We start from the raw sequence: 23,950 nt of genomic DNA on the forward strand, positions 1-23,950 counted from the left end.
TTTACTTACTGTTGAATAAAGGTGCAAAATACAGAATAATGCACATAGTATGATCCCATTAAAGACATATTTTTGTACCTATGCATCTATGTACACATCCATGTTTACCGGTTCAAGTAATTCTAGAATTCTACAAGGTCCACACTGTTACCAGTGGTTACCTCCAGTATGTGGGAATCAGGCAGAATGCAGGAGTCTGGGAAAGTCTATCTGTGTGCGTGGGAGGAGCTATGTGGGCAAATCTTTTCACATTTTATTTATTTATTTATTTATTTATTTATTTATTTATTTATTTATTTAAAAAGCTCTTTCTTTCTTTCTTTCTTTCTTTCTTTCCTTCTTTCTTTCTCTTCTTTCTTCTTTCTTTCTTTCTTTCTTTCTTTCTTTCTTTCTTTCTTTCTTATCTTTCTTTTTTAAACAACATCAGTGAAAGTCATATTATCAGAAGAAGAAAGAGTGAGGATTTGCTTTTGGGAGCAGCCGGCTCCGCTAGCTCTCCTCTCCTGGAGCTGGTGGTGGCCATCACCCTCCAGGACACAGCAGAGACAGACACTTTAATGGTTGGTTTTCAGCTCGTGCAAACATGGCTTTAAACAGCAGCCCCCAAACTCAAGACAACACGTTAATTGCAAGCAAGTCTAATGGGCTGCTGGCCCCTTGAGAATGTGTGGGGTGAAGTAGAAGTCCAGAACAAAATGCAACCACTATCCCATGCACCCTGGGAATTAGCTGGATTTCTCACCTTCTCATCTCCCCAAGAGAGGGAGTCAGGGAAGAGGCAGAAGGAGGCGGGGTGCGGGGAGTTGGGGGGGGCGGTGAGGAGGTAATTCATGTCCAGAGGGAGCCCTGCAGTGATCAGAGGCTTTCCTTCAGGCTTAAGCTTTACCGATCCCAATGGTCTCTCGCAGACAACTTCTCAAGCTGCATCTGCTACAAGAACATCTCTTCCAGTCAAGAGCAGGGGCTGCACGGAATCTAAGAATGACTGAGAGCTTCTTAGGTATGTGGCCATCACTGTGCTCGCAACAACCCTACACAGGGCTTTTGGTCTTGCCCTCGTGTTACGGGGGGGGGGGGGTGGGGGGGAGACAGGCCCACCAATGAGAAATGGCTTGTTCAAGTTCACACGGCTGACAGTAGCAGTTCATCTGGTCTGACTACCCTGAGTGCACTTTTTACCTCTAAACCCTAAGGCGGGACACCATGCTTAGATGATTCCAGAGTGAGTGGGCCTTGGCCTGCACCCAGTGCAGTGAAAAGGGAGAGCCACTAGAATTAGACAGATTCCCATTTTAGCTCTGTCCCTGAACAAGCCGCTTCTTTTGAGCCTGGATATCCACATCTGTAAAATGGGACCATACCTTTTCCTCAGGGTTGTACTGAAAATAAGAAATAGGACATGTGAAGAGTCTACTACCAGCCCAAGCACTGAGGCACCCAATAAAAAGCAGCCACCAGCACCATCGTCATCATTGTCCTCCCCATCATCACTTGAACTGAGAGGCACTCCTTTCTTTCCTTTTCCGAATGAGCTAGAGCACAGCCCTTGAACTACCCCTGCTAGAAACTAGGACATGATTTACCCTGAGGCTTGCTCAGGATGGTGAGCAGAAGGAGAAAAGAAAGAAGGAGTCCTTATAGGTGCCCCACATTGCACCTGTCTTAGAAGGTGGCCAGAGGCGTGCCCCTTCTTTCCATCCCCGTGGCCACCTGCCTAGTCCAGACCTTGTTCTCTGTAGGCTTCCTGGCTCCCGGCCTCAGTCCCCTCCAATCTTTGCCCCACTTAGCAAGACCCATCACTCCCCAGCTTAAAAACTGCCCCCATCTCCTTAGCAGAGTACGCCCCATGGTGGCCCTCACCCCTCCAACACAGCCCTCTCCTTTCTCCAGAACACCTCCACCTGTGCACAATTCCGCACTTCGCACGTGCTGGTTTACTCGGCAGGAATGCCCTCCCCATCACTCCCTCTTCCCGTGACGGCTCTCACTCCTCCTCTGGGGTCCCACTCAAAGTCTCTGAGAAGCGGCCCAGAACCCCACCCCACACCCAGGGGTAGGGACCCCCTCCTCTGCCTCACGGCACTTTATTCCCCAGTTAGTGTGCTGTAGGGAAAATTAACACGATTTACTGCTTTCCAAAGCTGTCTTCCCTACTGTCCTCTCTTCCTCTAGGCCACAGCCTGGGCTTATTCGCCACACACTCTCCCTGGGGCTGGCAGGGTGTCCAGTGCATAGTAGGTAAGTAGCAAATGTTTAGCACATGAATGAAGGCCAACTGCATCTCAATAAAAGGAAAAGCTTTCTAGTTATCAGAGTTATCCACAGGTAAACAGGTGCTAGTGAGCTCCCTGTCGCCGGAGGAGTGTAAGCTAGAGTACACGAGCAGGGAGGGGTGGTGGCATGGATGTGAATTCATTGGTGGCTTGGATTCCTAAAGACACAAACCATGGACGAGTTTCACTGGAGTCTCCTGGGAGTGTTGGTTACTAATAGAGATTCCCCGACTCAGGAGATTCTGATGCTGCAAGTCTGGGGCAGGCCAGAAATCTGTGTTCAAAACATCATCCCCGGGAAATTTGGAAACACACCCCACTTAGGGACTGTCCCCAAGTCTTGGCTCCAAGATGTCACCCGGACACCAAGATAAGGGAATTGAATATTCAGGCTGGGGCTACAGGTCCTCAGATTCGGGGAGGTTGCGGACCCAGCCCTGGGCCACTCTGTTGAAGCTGGGTCTGAGACGGAGGAGTTCTAAGCCACTGATGAGCTCCGGGACGAAGGGGGTGCCTGCCCTGGGAACAGTCTCCCCAACCAGGGGTCCTCCAAAGGGCACCGGGGTCCTGGGGAGAGAAGAGCAGCAGAAGAGGTGGGCTGTGTGGGAGAGGGATGGCAGAGCACTGACATGCGGGTCACGATGTGGGGCCCCCTCCGTGCCTCCCTCTGGGCCTCCATTTCCCCACCTATTCCAGGCTCTGTACTGTCTTTAACAGGTTTCTCTGGCTCTGCCCATTCCCCAGTCTCCTTCTAGTGCGGATGGCTTGTTGCTTGGGAATGGGAATGAAATTTTCAAAGCTAGAATTGGCTGGTCCCAGACAAAACTCTAGGTACCCCTTAAGTATTAAGCTCCAGAAGCCAAAAGAGCTGGAATGGGGTTTTTCCTTGCTCTGCTCATCTCCCCTTAGAACAGGGGAGAATTAGAGAGGGAAGAGAGGATTAGAAAGAGCACTGAGAAGGGCCCCTGGTTGGCTCAGTTGGTTAAGCAACCGGCTCTTGATTTCAGCTCAGGTCATGATCTCATGGTTTGTGAGTTCAAGTCCCAACTGCCCGTGCAGAGCCTGCTTGGAGTTTATAAAGGAGACGCACCATTTGTCACCCATAAGACTGGTAAGAAGAAATAATTTGATAAGGGGGCAAAGTTGATGAGGTGGTGGGGGCAAAGTTTCACTTAGATACTGCTGGTTGGAGGGTAAATTGGTGCTGCTCCCTTGGAGGACAATTTGGCAGCATCTTTTTCACCTAAACATGTGCAGACTCTGTCAACCAGCAATCGCACCTGTGAGCATACGGCTTAGGAAAGCACGTGCACAGACAAACGGATACAAGCAGTGATTGGTGACAAACCAGAAACAGCCCCTATGTCCACGGCAGAGAAATGGACAAGACAAATATATATTCACATGGTGGAATACCATACAGCAGCTTAAAAGGCATGAAAAGATCTGTTTGTATTATGTAGATTTCAAAAGCATACTGTTGAGTCAAAAAGGCAAGCAAGTTACATGATGAAATACAAAGTTTGAAAATGCCCACTATCCATAAAACAATCCCATCCCCTATCAGAATGTAGCTGCTGGTAGAAAATGATCTGAAAACACACACCAACCTGACAACGGTATTCCATTTGGGAAGGGAACTGGGATTGGAGGATGGTGAACAAAGGGCCCTCTCTTTATTTGTAGTGTGTGTGTGTGTGTGTGTGTGTGTGTGTGTGTGTGTGTCTTTATTTAAGAGAATATAAGTATGTTATTTTTAAACTTTTTTCATTTTAAGACAAGTTAAAAAGCATTGCTTGTGTAGTGTTTTCCTCGAAGCCCAGGACCAATGGGAATGGGGGAGTGTTTGCCCCCCGGGGGTAGAAAGGCAGACCGCAGGCCCCGGCCTGGGTTCCAGCCAGTATAGCATTACTGCCCGGACCACCCCGGCTGTGGCGGCAACAGCCAGGCCCTGTGGGAACAGGCTGGGCAGTTTCCAAGCTGCACAGGCCTCACGATTCGGCCCTTGACTAGAAGCCCAGAGCCCTGGATCCTGAGCACAGCTTGGCCACCAACACTGCTGTTCCCCCCCTTCTTAGCCTCAGTTGGCCCTTCTGTCTCAGACGGGGCCTGGGCTCAGGGCCCCCGAAGGTCCTCCTTCTGCTGATGGGAAGGTGCTTCAGCCTGTCATAGCTGCAGTGTGAGATAGATGGGGCTATGACTCGACTTGGCCAGCCTGGAAGCCAGCGCCCGGGACTGAATGTCTGCTGAGGGTTTTAAATAGCTGGGCAGGCAGGAGCTGAGGGCCCCCGGAGGAGGGAGAACGCAGTCTTGCCTGGCAGAAACCCCAGAACGTCTGCCAATGGCTCGTGGCTCACACGGTGCCTGTTGGGCACAATTCTTCCTGTAGGGGCCCTCCTGGCTATCAGCTGTTTGAGGGCAAGCACCTCCCTTCTGAGCAGTCTCTTTTCAGTGCTGGTCACCCCCAGTTGTCAGACTGTCTCCGCATGTGGTCTGGGCCAGAAGAGCTGGACCTTGGCCTCCTCCGGTGGACCCTCCCCTTTCTCACTTTAATGCAGCCAAAGCCAGAGGAGCATTTTTCAGAAATAGCATCAGACCGAAGAAGCCGACTGCAGTTGAAATGCATCCCCCAGCCCAAGGCCTTCCTCCAGTGCCAGACTCCTGTCTTGACTCCTATGATTTGTCTTTGGGCCCCTAGGTCAGCACACTAAGTTTATCCCTTTCAGTTCTCCCTAATAGCTTTTCCAACCATCATTTCAGCCTGTAACTACCACTCCTAATACCAATAGCTACTGTTTATTGACAGCTTATTCCTTGCCAGAAACTTTGCCTATGACTTCTCATGCCAGCCTCACAACAAACTTATGAAGAGATTCTGTAATGATGCAGACAGGGAAATGGAGGCTCAGAGAAGTTAAGTCACTTGCCCAAGGTCACACAGCTAAGCAAGGAGTCTGCATTTAAGCCCATGTTGAGGCCCCACGCTCTGAATAGTACAAGCCACTCTTCTGTGGCTCTCACCTCTGCTGTCCAACGTTTCACTGCCATCCCCCACTCTGATAGAGCCTCAAGCCATTTCTAGACCTCTTCCAGACCATTGATGAACATGAGGAAAAGGCTGAGCTGATCTAGGAGTAATGAGATCCAGGGCCCCTACCTAGGGAGGATATCCATCAAAGGGGTGGCACCAGGAGTGCGGGAGAATAAGACCCTGGGCTCTGGAGTCAGACTAACCCAGACTTGGATCCCAGCCCTGCTCCTTGCCTCATGACTGTGGGCAGGTTGTCGGTGTTCCTGAGTGGGTCTCTTCACTGGCGAAATAGAAAACACTGAGGCACGTCCCCACCCTGTTGTATGCAGAAACCGAGATGTGTGGCACATTCACCCGTCCACTCCCTGTACATTTACTGCAGACCTACTATGTGCTGAGGCAAGAGTTCTACCGAGTTCTAGCAAGAGCTCAATCAACGTGTAAGTGTTCAGATAGAGCTTGGCATGTCCAAGGGCTTGGGAAATGCAGCCACTACTGTGTTGTGCCAGGCACCTGCACCCCCTAGGGACCTCTCCCCAAGCTGCCCACCCATCCTTACTTGTTGAAATTTCGAAACTCGGCAGGGCTGGGGGTGTGACTTCTGCCATCGCTTTGGTAGTCCCGGTAGCTGATGAACTCCTGCCAAGGACAGCGGTAGCCCTTGGGGATGGCCGTGTGGTTGAACTTCTCCGGCGGGACGCCCTTCAGTGGCTGGGCATAGCCTGGAGGTGGAGCAGGGCGTGTAGGAGGCAGGCAGGCTGGGGCACCCGGGGGGCTTTTCTCCCTCTGCCCCCACGCCCGCCCACCTGGTGGATATGATTGGGGGAGGGAAGTCTGGAGCTGGGATAGAGGAGTGGGAGGGATGTAATGCCAAAGTTGCGCCAGCAAAGGGGACTGAGGCTTCCCCATCCTTGGAAGCAAGGAGGACCAGCATCTCGAGTCGGGGCGTAGACTCTGGCTGGCTTTGTGACCTTGGGGACGTTGCTGTGCCTCTCTGGGCTTGTGTTAGATCTGTGGAGGGGCATGAGGGGTCAGGGAGGTGGACTAGACAGCCCTCTGGGCGCTGTCCCTGCCCCACCCTGGAGCACTGCCACGCTTGGGTCCCCCAGCCCTGGTCCCAGGACCCGGAGCTGAACTCACCTGGCGCCAGGGCGCTGGGGCTGCGGGGGCGCTCCGCAGGGAAGGCTGAGGGCTGGGCCACCTCGGGGCCCCCGGGCGTGGCCCGGAAGATGTGGAGCTCGGAGCTGCAGCTCTGCCCCTCGGGGCCGTTGGCAACCTGGGCACAGGAGCGGGCGCTCAGAGGCCGCAGACTGGCCCGAGCTTCCTGGCTCCTTCCCCCGAACTCCCCCATTTTCCCGGGGCTCCCTCCACGCTCACCTTCCCCTGGGCATTAAGGGGGCTGGCCTCCGCTGTTCCCGCTATTCCTGTCACCTTCCCCTTGGCGCTTCGGTCCACCAGCTGTTGGCACAAATAGACCACAGGGAGGCTCAGTGGGGCAAAGATCCAGGGTTGTCCCAACACCGAAAAAGGGAGGGGCACATAATCTTAGTGCCCACATCCCGGGGATGCAGGGTAGGGGGGATGAGTTAATAGCGTAGAACGCTAAACTCGGTGCCAGGGACAGGGAGATGGGCTCTATATGTTAGTTGCTATTCTAATATTGACCCTGGCCAGATAACCTTCCTGAGTCTGTTTCCTTGTCTGTGAGATGGAAGTACTGATGATGATAATATCAGCTCACAGGGCCCTATGAACATGAAACGAGATACATGTGAAGTGCGTGGCTAGCGCTGTCTCAGGCACCTCGCGAAGGCAGGTGTTTTGTCGTCTTTACTCCTGTGCATCCTGCCACATCGTCCCCTCTCAGTCACCCCCTGTCTAGTCCAGAAATGGAGTGGCGTATGAGTGGAATGCCCCTGAGTGACTGAAACTACCTGTGGACTCTTTGAAGCCTGAGGATAAGCCGTCCTTGTCTCTACCAGCAGACCGTTTTCTGGCCTTTTCCTTCTTCTAGAGGCAGGAAGAGAAGGAGTTCTCTCTCTTAGGTTCTCTCTCCGTTCTCTCTCTCTGTGTTCTCTCTCTGAGGTCAAGCCCAAGTCTCATCTAAATCCTGCTCACTGCCAATTCAACCCAGAGCACTTTGTGTAGGAGCCAGAGTGCCCTCCTCACCCCACAGCTCGCCCTGCCCGGTCCGCTCTCCGTTTTGCGTCTACAGAGAGGCGCCCTAAAGAGGTCATGCTTTTCTAGGATCACACAGCAAGTTAGGGGCTCCAGCCAATGGGAACGTCACAGCCTTTCCAGCTGGAGGTGGAGGGGCTCCCCGGGGGCCAAAGGTCTTCATCTGACTCGCTGCTTGGCTCTAGGCTTGGCTCTAGGCTAACAGAGCCTCTGTTCCCCGGTAAGCACGGTGGGGGCTAACTCACCGCCCTCTGGCTGGCTGGAAATTCAAAGGTGAACCTCTGTACCCGGCGCTGTCTCTTCTGGAAGAGGAGGGATCCTCTGTTGTTGCGTAGCGAGAGCTCCTCCATCATCAAGTCCTGGGGCACGCTCAGCTTCTTGCCCAGGTCCAGCAAAGGGACTGCTCAGAGAGGCCAGAGGGAGCTCTTACCACCAAACCCTCAGGGCACTCGGGGCTGCCAGCCTCCAAGTGACCTCCTCTGAGCAGCTCCAGTACCATGCCGCGGAATCTTAGCCCGCCTGGGGGGCAGAAATGAGCTCGCAGAGTTTAATGTGCATGTGTTTGACACTCAGTGAAACTGAGTTCTTCCAGATGTTCTCTGGCCATTTGTATTTTTTCCACGAATGTCCTCGGCAGCTCTTTGCCCACAGTGGTGGGAGCTGTGAGACATGGTCAGATTGTAGATATCTCCTAACGGTAAGCCATGGGTGTGAGCCATGCGAGGGGAGGAGGGGGACTTTCTGGCCTGAGCCACTGGCAGGAAGGCATAGCCGCTCACTGAGGCGGGGAGGGCAGGAGGAGGGTGAGAGGGGGCAAGATCAGGAGTTCAGTGTCAGACGTCTGTTCTTTCAGTTTTAAAATAGCCTTTTATTATTATAAAAATAGCATATATGTGCATTGAAGAAAGGAAATACAGATATAAAGGGGAAAGAGAAAAATGCCATTTCTATCACCTGGAGATGTCCACTTTTAACACCTTAGTGTGTGTCCGTTCATATCTTTTTTTAAAGACTACCTATTCATGTATGAGTTTTCAGCCAAAATGAAGTCATAGTTATACAAGCTTTGTGACTTGGTTTTATCAGTTGAAGATCTCCACCTGTACACACATGAAAAGATACTCAGCCTCACTCATGATCAGGGGAACACAAATCAAAACCGTAATGAGATATCACCTCACACCTGTCAGAATGGCTCACATGAACAATCCAGGCAACAACAGATGTTGGCGAGGATGCGGAGAGAGAGGATCTCTTTTGCATTGTTAGTGGGAATGCAAGCTGGTGCAGCCACTCTGGAAAACAGTATGGAGGTTCCTCAAAAAACTAAAAATAGAACTACCCTACAACCCAGCAATTGCGCTACTAGGCATTTATCCAAAGGATACAAAAATGCTAATTCGAAGGGACACATGCACCCCCATGTTTATAGCAGCACTCTCAACAATAGCCAAAGTATGGAAAGAGTCCTAATGTCCATCAACTAATGAATGGATAAAGAAGATGTGGTATATTGGAATACAATGAAATATTGCTCAGCGATCAAAAAGAAAGAAATCTTGCCATTTGCAACGGTGTGGACAGAACTAGAATGTATTATGCTAAACGAAATAGGTCAGAGGGAGATAAATATCATGATTTCACTCATATGTGGAATTTAAGAAACACAACAGATGAACATAGGGGAAGGGAAGCAAACATAAGATAAAAACAGGGAGGCAAACCATAAGAGACCCTTAAATACAGAGAACAAACTGAAGTTGCAGGAGGGGAAGGGGGAGGGGGATGGCTTAAATGGGTGATGGGCATTAAGGAGGGCACTTTTTGGGGTTAGCATTGGGTGTCACATGTTAGAGATGAGTCACTGGGTTCTACTCCCGAAACCAAGACTGTATGTTAACTAACTTGAATTTAAATAATAGTAAGAGATCGCCACCTGTGCGAGTGAACACATTTTTATTTCATACAATCCCTAATCCATATTTAAATCCCCTTAATTGTCTGCAGAATATAAGGTATCGAAGAACCTCGATGACACCCAAACGGAGAAGCCGAGGAGGGCACCAGATATGTGAGCCTAGTGCTCACGGGACAAACTGACCTGAGATACACATTGGGGCATCGTGGGCCTACAAACGGTATTTGTCATTGTCTTTGTTGTTTGATGAAGACTATTACATTTACTTCTTTTCTCAAAGTTAGGACGAGTCGTCGTAGCCATGGAGAGGGTTTCCAGGCTATCCTTAATGGTTTCAGGGCCCGACACATACTGTTACACACTTCCCAACAAGGGAAGGCTTTTGGAGGCAAGGAGTGATGGAGTGGTGAGGGCACTGACAGGAAAGGGATACGGGGGGGGGGGGGACAGCGTGGCCAGAGTTGTCCATCTCTAAAATCCGATACACGGAGGTTCGTGTTCCAGCTCTATAAACGGTATGTAGAGCTGGAAGGCTGGATGAGATCACTGGGGATGTGAGAATGGGTAAAAAGATCCCAAGCCTGAGTTCCAGGCCTGCCGCATTCAGACGGAGGAGGTGAGGAACCAGCCACGGAGCCTGGGAAGGGGAGCCCGGTGAAGCAGGAGGAAATCCAGAGTGTGGGGCCCTGGAAACCAAGTGATGAAAGTGTTTCGGGGAAGATGGGTTGATCACGAAGCCACATGCTTCTGCTTAGTGAGGAGGAGGAAGGCCGAATACTGGCCGTCCTCTTTACTGTCATGGGGTTATTATTGTTCACCCTCACAAGAGTAGTTTCCATGGAGTATTTGGGCGTGAAAACCTTATTGGAAAGTGTTACGAGAAAATGGACAGGGGAACATTTTAGCCACACCACGAGCAAGCAATGAACCAAATCTAGGATGTGGGACATTTTATAGGGCAGCTGGCCTGGGTTCCTCAAAGGAGTGAATGACATGGAAAAAAAAAAGAAGAAGACAGGGCCGGAAGGGCGGGGGGTAGGGTGTAGATTAAAAGAGATTTAAGAGACGCAGCCACCAAATAAACAGTGGTCCTTCTTTGGATGCTCATTAAAACAAACTAGAAAACTGAAGAAAGTTGATGGTGGCACTGGTTATCAAGCCAAAGTTGCTAACAACTTGAGAGAGAGAGAGACAGAGAGAGAGAGGGAGAATCTCAAGCAGGCTCTACACTCAGCACAAAGCCCAATGTGGGGCTCAATCCCACCACCCTGGGATCATGACCTGAGCTGAAATCAAGAGTCAGACACTCAACTAAGACACCCAGACCCCCCTCTTTTCATTATTTTGGATGCCTCCTGAAGTATTGGGGGATGAAATGACAGGCTCTTTGGGTTTTGCTTTGGACTCCAGGAATGAAAGGAGGGCCACGGGGATTTGCACTCTCTATTTTTGTGTGTTTGGAAATGAGCTTAATAAAATGAAGACAGCGAGCAAGGAGGGGAGAAAGTATAGACAACAACGTTGAGGAGTTACGCTCTACAGGACCCGAGGCATCTGTAGAGTCAAGAGGTGTTTGTTTGCTTTTAAGAGGGAGAAGTAAAAGCATGCTTTTTGGCTGATGGGAAATTTTGACAATGCAATAGAGAGAGGGCAGAATGGAGGAATGTCCTTGGGCAGGAGAGAGGGGCAGGGAGGGTATCTGGTGCCCAACTGGAAGGGGTAGCTTCAGACACGTGCACGGAGAGGTCAGCCACCACGTGGGGAAGAAAAACAGGGAACGCCAAACAGCGGTTCCCTTTTGGTTCCGTAATTCTCAGTGCAATAGGAAGCAAGGTCATCAGCTGGGAACGAGGATAAGGGAGGAGGCATTGGGAGTTTAGGGAGAGAGGTTGCCAACGTTGTGTAAGAGAATAGTATGGGACGGGGAGACAGGCCTGATGTGGCCACCAGGCGGCATCGAGGCCCAGGCAGGTGCTGTGATTCATTCCACTCGATGGGATCCAAACAGCCTTTTTAAAAAAGGAGGCTGATAACTTTTTTTCATTCTTTCAGCAAATAAAGAGAGCGCACCTTTTACATGTTAGGAACAGAAAGAGATCCATTGTAGGGTAAGAGGGGGAAGAAAGCAAGTTTCAGAAGAATCTGTATTCCAGGATTGCACTCATATTTTAAAAAATAAGTACTATCTGTTTATGCACACATTGAAAAATCTGCATGGAGACGTGCCAAATATTAGTAGTGACTACATACAGGACATAGGAAGAGGAGGGCTGGAAATCACACTAATTTTTAATGAGAAAAGATATTGCATACTTAAAAGCATGAAAGACTATTTATACCGAAATATATAATAAAAAGTCCCCTGGCATCATACTGTCAAATATTATCCAGATGAATTGACCTCGACAGTAAAAAACAAAAACAAAAACGTTACAGATAAAATCTATTTAAGGAAACAATTCTATTTGTAGGCTTTCATTCTTAGGGAGAAAAGTTGAATAAGCATGCCTGAAGTTATGTACACAAGGATGTTTACGGCAGTGAGGGTTCAGATTGTGAAAACCGGGCCTCAGTGTTGTGGGGGTGCTGCCCAGATGTCCTTTTTCAGTGGCTCCGTGTCACAACTGGCCCCTTCTGCAGAGAGCTGCCTGGCTGAGCAGAAGTGCTCACGGCCCCCTCGCTGAAGGCAGGGTGAATTCTGTGGACTCTGGGGGCCTGGAGCCCCCACAAGGTCAGACTGAACCTGGGCTACAGATGAGCCCATATCCTGGCTTGGCAATTTCCCCCACCCTATCCCGCTCCCGTCATTTCCCTCCTCCTGAGAGTCCAACCTCAGTAAGTCACTTGCTTGAGAATCTTCAACTCTGTTCCTAAGGGTCCAACCTGAGATGAGCCTTCACGACTGCCAGTAAGGTGTGTGTGTACCAATATGCTGACTATATTACGTGCTGGGGGAGCAGGGGGAGGGAGTGGAGAGAAATCATAGCAGGAGGGAAAGAAGTCTCTGGTACGCTGCTAGTGGAAAAAAAAAAGCAAGCTAAAGAACCCAGCGTATAGTACTTAGCCCACATGTATTTGCGTTTATATAAATACGTTTGTATATGAACGGAAAATGGATTTACACCATTATGCTAACAGTGGTTATCTCCAGATGGTCCCATTACGAGGAACTTTCACTTTCAAAGTCATTCATGTCTGTTTTGTCTGAATGTCTTATAAAATGGATGTATTATTTGTACAACCATGTAGTAAGGAAGAGGGCTCTGGAGACAGAGATCTGGAGTGAAATCTCAGCTCTATTGACTACTACATCCATGATCACCTAGCTCCTCTGAACCTCAGTTTTCTCATCTACAAAACAGGGACAATAATATCTAACTTACAGAGTTGTTGTTTATGTATATAACATAGAGCATAAAAGCCCTTAGCACTGGATCTGATGCAGAGTAAGTACATAATAATGGTAAGTGTTTTCATTATCATCACCTTACAGTGCTGTCTTCTGATGGTGAGACAATGAGATTTTTTTTTTTCTTTCTACTTTTCTTTAGTTTCAGAATTGTCTTGCGTTAATACCCTAGCGATAGTCAACAACGTATACATTTCCAGTCTGGCATAAATGATATGTGTCCACATTTGGGGGGGCCGCAACTAATTACTTAGACAAAGGGAAAGATAAAGCATTGCCTGATTCTTCTAGTTAGAGCATCAATACCTCATCAAGTTGGCATATTTTAGCACTTGAAATCATGAAGTTAAAAAAAAGAAAAACTTGATGCCAACAAAAGGAGGCAAGAACACACAAAACAGGTTAGGACCACTCACATATAAAGTCATACGACATGGTTAGGGGAGCCTGGGTGGCTCAGTTGGTTAAGCGTTTGACTTCAGCTCAGGTCATGATCTCACAGTTTGTGAGTGCGAGCCCCATGGCGGGCTCTGTGCTGACAGCTCAGAGCCTGGAACCTACTTCGGATGCTGTGTCTCCCTCCGTCTGCCCCTCCCCTGCTCGCGCTCTGTCTCTCTGTGTCTTTCAAAAATAAGTAGAACGTTAAAAAAAAAAAAAGTCATTTAACATGATTAAATACTTCTTAGAACCCTGCATGGGGCAAAACCGCAGTGGTGTCCATTGATGAGGGTTTACCGGAGCTCGGTTTGCTGTCCACGTGCACCAGGACACTTACCTGAAAGGTGAATGTGTGGCCCCCCTCCAGGTCCACTGAATCAGAATCCCTGGGGGTAGGGGGCTGGGACTCTGCATCTTGAACCCGCAACACCACTTCAGTATCATTCACACTAAAGCCTGAGAGCTAGGACTTGGCTGAATTCTTTTTTTTAAATACTTGAAATGCCCTGACGTAGGCCAAATGAACAGACTCCAGAATTACGCGGAGAGTTCCAGAAGGGGTCTTCTATGGTGATACACATGTGTTTTAGATGATTTCTTCATTGGGTGAGCTGGCTTTTAAGTGAAATGGTCTGAGTCACCCTGGGGAGCCTGCTCTTGCCAGCCTGCCTTACTCTCCCCGCCACCTTGTCTCTTGCCACAGGGGCTCGGTGAAACCCACAGTTACAGGAAGCAAGGGCAAGTGTACGGGGAGCTTGGGGCCACGGTTAGGCTGGATCTGGGACCAGAGCCCTCAGTGCTCAACTTGGGGCTGAGGTAAGGACTTAGTTGGGCCCAGGGCCCAGTCTAGGGCATTCAGTCTCAGCTCCTGGGTGTGTGGGTGTCAGGGCAAGGCCCCTCCCAACGCTTCGGGAAACTTCCCAGCCCAAGTGGCAGATTCCACAGGCACTCCCTCAGGGCTGGCCTGGAACTCACACCTGTTTGCCCGGGCCTCGGGCCAATAGGCCTGCGTGGCTGCACTTTGGGACCAGGAAAGGATGGGGTCGGAGGAACCCACAAGGGCTGAGTCCACCTTACCTGGTCCAGTGAGGTCCCCCATGGCAGCCATCACGGACCCCTTCTGCTCCTTAGGGATCATCCTGTGGAAGAGAGATGCCTGCAAATGGGCCAGCCCTCCTCCATCCACCCCCAGACCCCCTCTTAGTCCCTGCCAGACCTCCTCTCAGTCCCTGGTCCACCCAGCCTCAGCCCTGAACCGCCTTGGTCCACCCTAGTCTCAAGGAAGGGCTGTCTGAGCTGGAAAGGGCTTTGGGGCCTCTGTATACAGAGGAGGAGACTGAGGTCCAGGGAAGGCAAGGGAGGTGTGAGAGGCCACACAATGTGCTTCACAGGTTGTCAGGGAGGCACTCTTTCTTTAGGGGCTGATCTCTGGGACGTGAGGGGTAGGGGAGGTGGGGGTCTCAGACGACTGTCATCCACTCAGATGAGCTTTTAATCAGAGGCTGAAAGAAGATGGAAGTTTAAGTCAGGGAGAGGGGGGTATGGATGGGTTGTCAGTCTGGGGTCTACAAGGCTGGTCCTGTCCTTTTATCCCCAATACTTGGCTTGGAGGCTTGAGGGCACAGGCTGGTCCAAGGAAGCTGAGAGACCCATCGTCCCCCTTCCCTATGCCCCCTCCCTCAGCTGACTTATAGGGGGCTCTCTTCTGCCTCACCCCTTCTCTCTTTCCTCCTCCACCCCCCCCCCCCCCAGTTTGCATCTCATGGCACTTTCCAGGGATCTTGGAGGAGATTTACAAACAAAAAGAGATCTAGAGCCCCAGAGGATCCCTGCAGGCTCCAAGTCCAGATTCCCTGATTTGCCCCCAGGAGAGAAGGCAGAGCCCTTGAGGCTCCTGACAGACTACCCACCCTTGTGCTTTGCTTCCAGGTTTTTCTACACGCCTTCCTTTGGAAAAAAGTCTGCCTCTATCTATACCCCACACCCACACATGGCCCCTGGTCGGTGGGCACTGAACTGGGCAACCTGGAGTCCAATCCGTGCCCCTGACTTCCTCTGTAACTGTGTGCAGGTAGCTCTCCAACTCTGTGCCTCAGTTCCTCTTATGTGCCCTTATTACATAAGGAGGGTGAGCTAGATCATGGGATCCACAGATAGACTTTGGGGCATCCACAACCCCCTGCCCGCCCCACAAACTGTATCAGACATGAGCATGTCTACAGGCTTTTGGGGGGAGGGCCATGAGTTAGGGGAGAGTGCTCTGACCGTGACCACTCAGGAGTCTACAGTGCACGGGTCTGTTTCTTGATAAACACCCCCCTTACAGACAGGCACGGACATTGGGAAGGGCTCTCATCTTACAGACACGGGCGCTGCTCCCTTCCACAGCCTAAAGATCTTGAAATGCTGTGCAGAGCCATCACCAATGCCCAACTCGAATCCCAGCCACCCCTCCTCATTCAACCTAAAGTGGCCTAGAGCTTAGAATCTCTCCACTCCCAACTCAGGCACTGAGCTTCCTTGAGGCCCCCGGTTCCCCAGCCCCTCCGCAGGGCCCTTCCTCTGCTTGGGGGCCGGGGCTCATGCTCTCTGCCCACGCCCCGAAGCTCCTCGAGCTCCCCTAAGATCCTGGTACCTGAGAGATGGAACCGAAGTGTGCAGGAGGGAGGGTCAGACCCTCAAGATTAGCACCTCTGTCGGGAAGCTGAGAGCTGAGTAGTCATGTAGGTGTTAGTGGTCCTCGGAGCCGGGTGTGCCCTTGCAGCCGGCTCTGGCCTCAGCTGAGAAGAATCAAGAATCGTTCCTGCCTTGTCGTGGCTCACAGCCTTATTTCGGGCTGCAACAGGATCCAGGGACAGATGCTAAAAGCACCAGGCCCCAGGGAAGACAGGTGCCCCGGCAGCAGGCCCTTGCAGACAGAAGGGCTTGTATACACACACACACACACACACACACACACACACACACATATGCACACACCAAAGTCACCTGGAAATGCTGAGAGTCAGTTGCCAGTCACTTGAGCTTGCTAATTGTATCCTTAGTGCCTAGAATGGAGCCTGATAGGAATTCAATAGATATTTGTTGAATGAATGAATGGATGGATGGATGCTTGAATGAATGAATTCTCCCCTGGTATCTTTGCTTGACTTGTTCATTTCTTCTTTCCTTTTTTCTTTCCTGCCTTTCTTTCCTCCTTCTGCTCCCTCCCTCCCTTCTCTCCCTCCCTCCACCTTCTCACATTCTCTAAGTCTCTCTCTATGGAGTGCAGATAAATATGGCAGGGCTCTGTCCTCAAGGAGCTCAGCCAGGCCCAAGTCAGACCCGTAAACAAGCCTTTGCGCTGCATGATGGGAAGTGCTCTGGGAGTACCCAGGGGAGGGTGCCACCAGCTTGGCCTGGGGGTGGAGGGGTGGGGAAGGCGCTTCCCAGAGGAGACATTTGATCTGGGCCTGGAAGGCCAGTGGGAGTTCAGTGGGCCGAGGGGCACGGGCATTGCAGGCGGAGGCCACATTGTGTATAACAGTGTCAGGGGTCCTCAAGCAGAGCCAGAACTTGCCCCCAGCGTTGAGAGATGGGTAGGGTGGGGCTGAGAGATGAGGCGGACAGGTGGGCCAGATCACAGCAGGCTTTTCAAAAGGAAGATGTGCTTTATAAAGGGCTGTTGAAGAATTTGAAGCAGTGGAATGCCCTGGTCAGATTGGCATTTTCCAAATATATCTCTGGCTGCCAGGTGGGCAGGGGGCCAGACTGGAGGCGGGAAGATTTTACTGTGCTCAGGTGGGAGATGGGGAGGCTGCACAGGGGTAGGAATAGAGCCCAGGAGAAGGAATAGACAGGAGAAGGACCTGAGGGGTATCTGGGGAATCATCAGGTCCTGCTAAGAGGCTGGATGTGGGGAGCGAGGAAAACACCACTCTGGCTTGAGTGACTCGGAAAGGTAAAAGGGGAACAGATTGGGGTGGGGACAGATGCTCAGCTCAGTTTGGGATAAACTTGATTTGAGGTGTCAGGAATGGGAATCACCAGTAGGAGACTGCGCCCAGGAGGGGCTCCAGCTGGGTCACTTGCAGGGAAGGGTGGGACCGGCAAGGACGTGCTGGGCCCCGGGGTGGCCAGCACCTGTACCCATGTGCTGGGACAGACTGTCCAAGGGTGCATTTTTTTTTTTTTTTACATTTGTTTATTTCTGATAGAGAGAGACAGGGCACAAGTCGGGGAGGGGCAGAGAGAGAAGGAGACACAGAATCTGAAGCAGACTCCAGGCTCCGAGCTGTCAGCACAGAGCCCGACGCGGGGCTCGAACTCACAAACCGCGAGATCATGACCTGAGCCGAAGTCGGACGCTTAACCGACTGAGCCACCCAGAGGGTGTATTTCTGACACACTCATAGGAAGAAGCCTGGGCTCTGCTGTGGCCTGCAGGAGGTCCACGTTCTGCCCCTTAGGATCCTGCGTCCAGCCTCTGCTGGGAGCTCCTAGAGAGGAAGGAGAGGGATGTTCCCAGGGCAGGCTCAGCCTCACCTGGGAGTGGGGCCACAATCCCCTTCTCTAGACAAAGGACACCCCCCTCAGGTGAGAAGCACTCCAGATAATCTGGGTCTTGAGCTCACTAGGGTTATCTGGACTCACATGGGATCTCTTGTAGGGGCTTCTCCTCCTGCATGGAGCCCCAACCTGCCATGAAGAAACAGCCCCGGAGCACTGGCCCCTGACCCGGCTTGGCCCTGCCTGCTTCAGTGACAGTGTCTTGTGGTGAGGGCCTGGGAAATACCACCCTGAAACATCACCTAGCCCAGCTCATTCTGCACACACAGGGAAGCTGAGGCTGGATAAGGAGTGGCCTTATTCAGGGTCACCCAGCTAGTAGATGACAGGATCAAGATTTCAACCCTGGGACTTCATCTATGGCCTGGAGTTTTTCCATTGTTCCCCATCTCTCTTCATGGCCGCTACTCCCCGAGCTCCCGTCCCACCTGTATCAAACATTCTCATCCACCCAGAGCCCCTTGGACTGTTCCATGGGGAGAAGGGAGGGGCTTTAGACACAGCCGAAAATGACACAGGAGGCAGAAGCATACAGGAAGCATTTATTGAGGGCCAGAGATGAATTCTACAGGAGGCAAGAGGCAGAACACAGGCAGTCTCTAGTGGGTTAGAGAGGATAGGGGCGGGGAGAAGGCAGTGACAGGGAGAGAACAGCCAGGAGAACTGCAGCTTCTCAAGGCTGCCTCCTGCTGGTTCTTTGGGGGAAATGCAGGCAGAAGTGGATTTGCTATGCTTTGGCATCAGCCAGGGGCCCAATAGTGTCTTTTCTCTGAAAGAGGCCCTTAGCCCCAGTCTCCCATGCTACAAGGAACTCTGAAACAGATGGGGACTTTGGTAAATGTGGTCACTCATCATTGACCAAGCAGGAGCACCCTTTTACCTTCCCACTGTCAGGGCCTATGTTCCCAATCCTTAGGCCCTAGGCACCCTCTTGGATCACTCCTTTATTCCAAAGCCCCCCTCCCAACTCTCTCCCACTGTGGCCCAGCTTTCCCTAGCCTCACTTAGGGGTTCCAGGTCTAACATCATCTGATGCGTGGGTAAGTCTACCTCTAACCCCAAATCACACTCGCTCCCTCACCTTTAGCCACATCCTGGTGTCCTTTCACCTGCATCTCTTTGATCCTCAGCCCATTCCAAGCCCCACCCCCCCATGCTCCCCTGCTCTTAGTATCCTGAGGCTGAAACTATAGAATTCAACCACATTTCTCCCATGCCCTGTCCCTCCTGGGGATTGGAATGAGAACCACCAAGGTTTGAGGGTCAGGCCAGGGCCTGCAGCCAGGCTTCTCGAGGTCACCGGGCATCGGGCACTAGCTAGGCCAGAGTGTAGTGGGAAAGAGATGGGGCAAAGCGGTGCCCATCATCTGGGCAGGATATGCATACTGGGGCCTAAAACTGAAGCATGCGGTATTTCCTAAGGAGCCAGAAACACAGGCAGACTCTAGTCTAACCCTTCACTCACCCACCCGTTCTCATCTGCCCCCAAATTCTGCCTAGCCAATCCTCTGCCGCCAATCTCCTTCCCTTCCTAACACCACGGAATGCATTTCAGGACTGGGAGAGCCCTCAGAGGTCATCTGAGCCAATCCCCTTCCTACTAGAATCTCCTCTATGCATCCTGGCTCCTGCTTGAATACCTCCTATAACAAGGAACTCTTGCCTCCCTCTTTCCAAGTGGGCAACCTCAAACTCAGGGCCATCAGGTAAAACCACAGGGTAGCGGATAGCTCTGTATCAACTCTTCTCTCCCCAGCTCAGATTTTAGCCCAGAACTTGCCATGGAAGGGCCCAGAAAAGACAGATGGGCTGGAGGCACCTGTAGCATGCCTGGACTCCCAAGTCCTGGGGCTGGGGATAGAAGTCATCCCCTTACAGCTCTCCTCTCTGGCAGCAGGTAAGATGCCCAGGCAGTCTGAGCTGAGGTGGGGAAAGCATGAGAGGGATCTGGGAGGAGGGATCTTCCCATCTCTTGTCTCCAGAGGAGCCCGGCCGGGCACCTTGAGCTGGCCTGGGAGACCTCTCTAAAGGTCACCATGGTAAAAATAGAGCTTGTCTGGGAAGGGATGGAAAACAGCTGCTCCTGCCTGGGACTTGGTGCCAGGGAGGCGGATGGTCAAGCCAGGGCCTGGACAGGGAACTTAGGCCTAGGATCTTCTGAACACACCCCTCGTTTGCCAGCCTCCAGAGAGCAGAGGCAGGAAGGGAGGGAGGAATAGGGAGCCCCGGACTGCATGCAGCAAGCCCAGGGGTCCACGTGCACAACACCCTACCTCTTCCAAGGCACGTGTGTTCCTGTGTGTGTGTGCTGATGGGAGGGGAGGGGGAATCTAGACCTGTGAAGATTGCCTTGGCCAAAGGCCCACTAAACAGATGGGAAAGCCCAGGATCGGATAGAGCAAGGGTCTTGCCCAGGGTCACACAATGACTGATTCGAATAAGGGCCAGAACCCAAACGTGGATCACTACCCCAGCCCCAGGCCCAGAGCTCTACCCTGACCCCTTGTCCAAAGAGGCCAGGCCTCCTGGGGATGTGGTGCCAGGAGCTACCAAGCCCCACAACTCTTCTTCTGGCTCAGCCCTCCCGGGGTGGGGATGGAGCGGGAGCGGGGGAGGCTTTAGGTGGTGCAGGAGGCCTCGGAGGGGAGGCTGCCACGCTTGAGCCTCAGGCTGCCGGTCCACCCGCGGGGACAGATGTTGTAGCCGAGGATGCCGGGCGACTTAGCGCCGGAGTCCTCGGAGTCGAGGGACACATCGGAGTCTGTGGGCGAGCGGCGGGAGGGGAAGGGCCTGGGCGGCGCCGGCAACGGGCTCCGGGGGCTGGCGCACGGCGAGGGCCCGGCGGACAGCGGGCTCCGCGGGATCGGGGAGAACGTGGCCCCGGGGGCGGCGACGGGGCCGGGCCGGGCGGGCTTCGGCGAGCGCAGGCGCGGCGGCGGTGGCGGCGGTGGCGGCGGTGGCGGCGGCGGCGGCTGCGCCCCGGGCGGGGAAAAGGGCCGCAGGCTCTCGGCTCCCGCCGGCCGCGGGGAGGCGCTCTTGCGCCGGGCCGCGTTGATGATGTTTCGCGCCAGGAGGGCCTGCAGCTGGCGGCTGGGAGGCCGCGCCTCTGTCTCAGGTTGCAGCGGGGACACCGAGCGCTCGCTCCACGAGGGAGACATGGGCGGCGGCGGCGGGAGCGGCGGGGGGCTGCTCATGCTGCTCCCGCGGCCCGGCTCCCACGGCCCCGGGCTCACCCAGCCGTCCAGGCTGCTGGGGGGCCGGGAGGCGCCCGGCGTCCAGGGCGGGGAGGTGGGCAGGCTCTCCCGGCGGTCCTGGGGAGAGAGCAGAGAGGGCGGGGGCAGGCGTTAGTGCTGGGGTCCTCTAGACCGGGGTTTCGGGAGGGACCGAGTCTGGGTTGTGCACTGCACAGAGTCGGGAAGCCAGGCCCCCAAGTCAGGGGAATAGGGCCTGCAGTAAAACGCAGGGGTCCCGGCTCTCAGCCCATGCTGCCTGTCCCTGCGCTCAACGGGGAGGCAGGTGAGCGGTGGTGAAGAACGCTCGCTCTGGAGACAGACCCCTTTACTTACTACTGAATGAACTTGGGCAAGTTATTTCAGCCGCGGAAGCAACTGGAAGCCTCCGGGCTTCGGTTTCCTCCTCTGTAAAATGGGGGTATAATACCAGCACTAGACTTAGGGGGTTGTTGTGAGGGTTACATGAGATAACTCGTGTAAAAGAATGTTTCATGTATTGGAAGATGCCCTGGAGGAGAGGAAGGGCTCAGGAGGTGTTAGTTACCGGAAAGAAATACTGGAAGGATACACCGGAAACTCACCAAAGTGGGTCTCTGTTAGGAAATGGGGCCACCAGGGTGGGGTACACAGCCACGGGGGTGGGAGTAAAGCTCTAGCGTATTACTTTCTATGTAAGATTAGGTTTCTGAAACATATGGTTGTATTATCTATCTTAAAATGTTAAGACAAAAATACTGATCATTATTATTAAGGGCTTGGGGAAAGACCCTCTTAGTCCCAACCCCCTTGCCAGGTTGCCATGGTCACCTCCGAAGTTTTCCCTGGATGCCCCGAGCAGGGAGGAAGTTCCCAGTGACAGATGGGGACACCAAAGGGAGTTGGCTCATTCTGCCGTAGACGGCACACTCCCCCGACTGGACTTCTTGTCAGCATGGGGCAGGGAGTGTGGATTTGGTGGGGCCGAGTTGGTGAACATCTCTGAGGTGATAAAGCACGGCTCTGCTATATACTACTGTACCTGTTTCCCACCTATTTAAGGACCTTCTAGCCTACAAGTTTCAGTCTCATCCTGTATCCCTCCTTGGATCCTCACAACATACTGATGAGGTGGCTGGCATTATCACACCCATTGTACAAGGATGAAGATGAAATTCAGAGGTGTAAAAAACTGCCTGCTGTGTTCTGTCCCACCAGGAAATGTGTGGGGGTGACCACCTCCCATCCAAAGGCTACACCATGCTTAAGCGGTCGGAAGCACTGGTTTGGACTGGTTTCGGAATCCATGCCCAGCTTGTATCTGCTAAATCATCCAACTCTTCGATCAGATTGCAGCAGTAAACCAGTCCACTCAGCCTTCAATCCAACCCAGATTCACCAGCAGTCATTCCTGAGAGTCCAGACTTAGCCAGTCCATTCAGTGTCTTCTACTCAATCAAAATCCAGACTCATTCAAAAGATCCAGTCTTTCACCCAATCAGTAACCAGCCACAGCCAAGCCAGTCAGCCTCTCATCCAATCAGAATCCGATTTCTCCCAATCAAAAGGAAGTAATAAACTATGTTTTCTCCATCCAATGCAGCAGCTACTAGATGGGCTGACTCAGAAGGGGGTCCCTTAAACCTAAAGAAAAATGTTGTACAGCCGTCCCAATAGGAGATTTTTCATGGGATAGTAATGCTGGAGGGGCCCTTAGGGACCTCCTGGGGACATCCAAGACCCCAATCATCAACTTGGAAAGTTAAAGCTCAGCGTGGGATCCACCCCTTTCACTCCCAGGGTCAGAGTTGGGTATATGTGAGCCAGAGACCCTGGGAGCTGTTCTGGCTGTGACATATCTCAGGAAGCTTTCAGTCAGCCCAGCTGTGGGAAGTGGGGCCAGGAGTTTATGATCCCAGCCCATCAACAAGCATCCAGGACTCTGCAGCCAGGAGAAAGGCGGGCTAGGGCAGGTAGACTTATCACACCTGTCTGAAATCTCTAAGGGTTATGTCTGCCTTTGGTGGCCACAAGGGGAAGGCTTGGGCCGGGAAGTGGCCCTAGCCTGACTTCCCGAGCCTGGGTTGGAATGTGGGGCAGTGGTAAGCAGCTCCTCACCATTTGGAAGAAGGCCAGAGCCTGACCTCATCGGAACTGCCATGTCTGGGTACTGACTCTCTGTGCGGGGGGCGGAGGGGGGAGGTGGGGTGCACAATACAAAAAAGCTGTGAGAAATCAGGACTGTTCACTTTCTGACAAAGCTCTCAATGCATTACATAAGCCAGAACTCCCTGGAAATGCACATGGGTGAAGATTCAGAAAGAAGCGCCCACTTAACCCAGCCCCAGCCCCATCGCAGGGCATGTGTGTGGGGTGAAGGCTTGAACAGAGTCATCAGACAGGAACCATCAGAGACCAAGCAGAGCTAGCTCCCCGATTGCCTTCTGCAATCCTTTCATTGGACGCAAGGCAGACTAAGGCCCAGCCAGAGGTGGGAGGGGTCGTCTAAGGTCACACAAGGAGTCAGGTATAGATCTGGGACTACAACCCACTTCTGACTCTTGATGGCAGTTTGCTCCTCTCCACCAGGGGCAGAAACTCTGTTTTCAGGAGCTAGGAGGTGACAAATATGGGACACTGCCAGATTAGATAACAGGGAGAGGAGGAGGGGGACTGAGGGAACCAGAAAGTATATGCTCTGGCTCAAGGCATTTAAATCCCACTTTTAGGGGCTCCTGGGTGGCTCAGTTGGTTAAGTGTCTGACTTCACCTCAGGTCATGATCTTGCAGTTCATGAATTCGAGCCCCGCATCGGGCCCTGTGCTGACAGCTCAGAGCCTGGAGCCTGCTTTGGATTCTGTCTCCCTTGCTCTCTGCCCCTCCCCCGCTCAGGCTGTCTCTCTCTCTCTCTCTCTCTCTCTCAAAAATCAATAAACATTAAAAAAA

The 23,950-nt window shown here is 52.4% G+C and overlaps 2 protein-coding genes across 3 annotated transcripts in view; both read right to left on the reverse strand.

The window, feature by feature from the left end:
- Window positions 1-418: 418 nt before the first annotated feature.
- On the reverse strand, window positions 419-16,424 carry MYOZ3 (myozenin 3). The gene is made up of 7 exons (XM_030329281.1): window positions 15,883-16,424; window positions 14,325-14,386; window positions 7,728-7,882; window positions 6,682-6,762; window positions 6,445-6,580; window positions 5,864-6,026; window positions 419-2,840 (listed from the first exon to the last, which is right to left on the reverse strand). Exons 2-7 carry the CDS (start codon window positions 14,383-14,385, stop codon window positions 2,672-2,674), a joined length of 765 nt encoding a protein of 254 aa, XP_030185141.1. The 5' UTR covers window position 14,386; window positions 15,883-16,424; the 3' UTR covers window positions 419-2,671.
- A 1,895-nt stretch (window positions 16,425-18,319) lies between these two features.
- The window catches only part of SYNPO (synaptopodin), a 37,584-nt gene continuing 31,953 nt past the window's right edge, over window positions 18,320-23,950 (reverse strand). For both annotated transcript variants that reach the window (XM_030329292.1, XM_030329300.1), the window contains exon 3: window positions 18,320-21,106. In XM_030329292.1, coding sequence (XP_030185152.1) covers window positions 20,414-21,106 — 693 coding nt within the window. In that variant the 3' untranslated portion in view covers window positions 18,320-20,413. The remainder of the gene's footprint in view (window positions 21,107-23,950) is intronic.

Source organism: Lynx canadensis, chromosome A1 (assembly GCF_007474595.2).
Source record: "Lynx canadensis isolate LIC74 chromosome A1, mLynCan4.pri.v2, whole genome shotgun sequence".
NCBI classification, from domain to species: Eukaryota; Metazoa; Chordata; class Mammalia; order Carnivora; family Felidae; genus Lynx; species Lynx canadensis.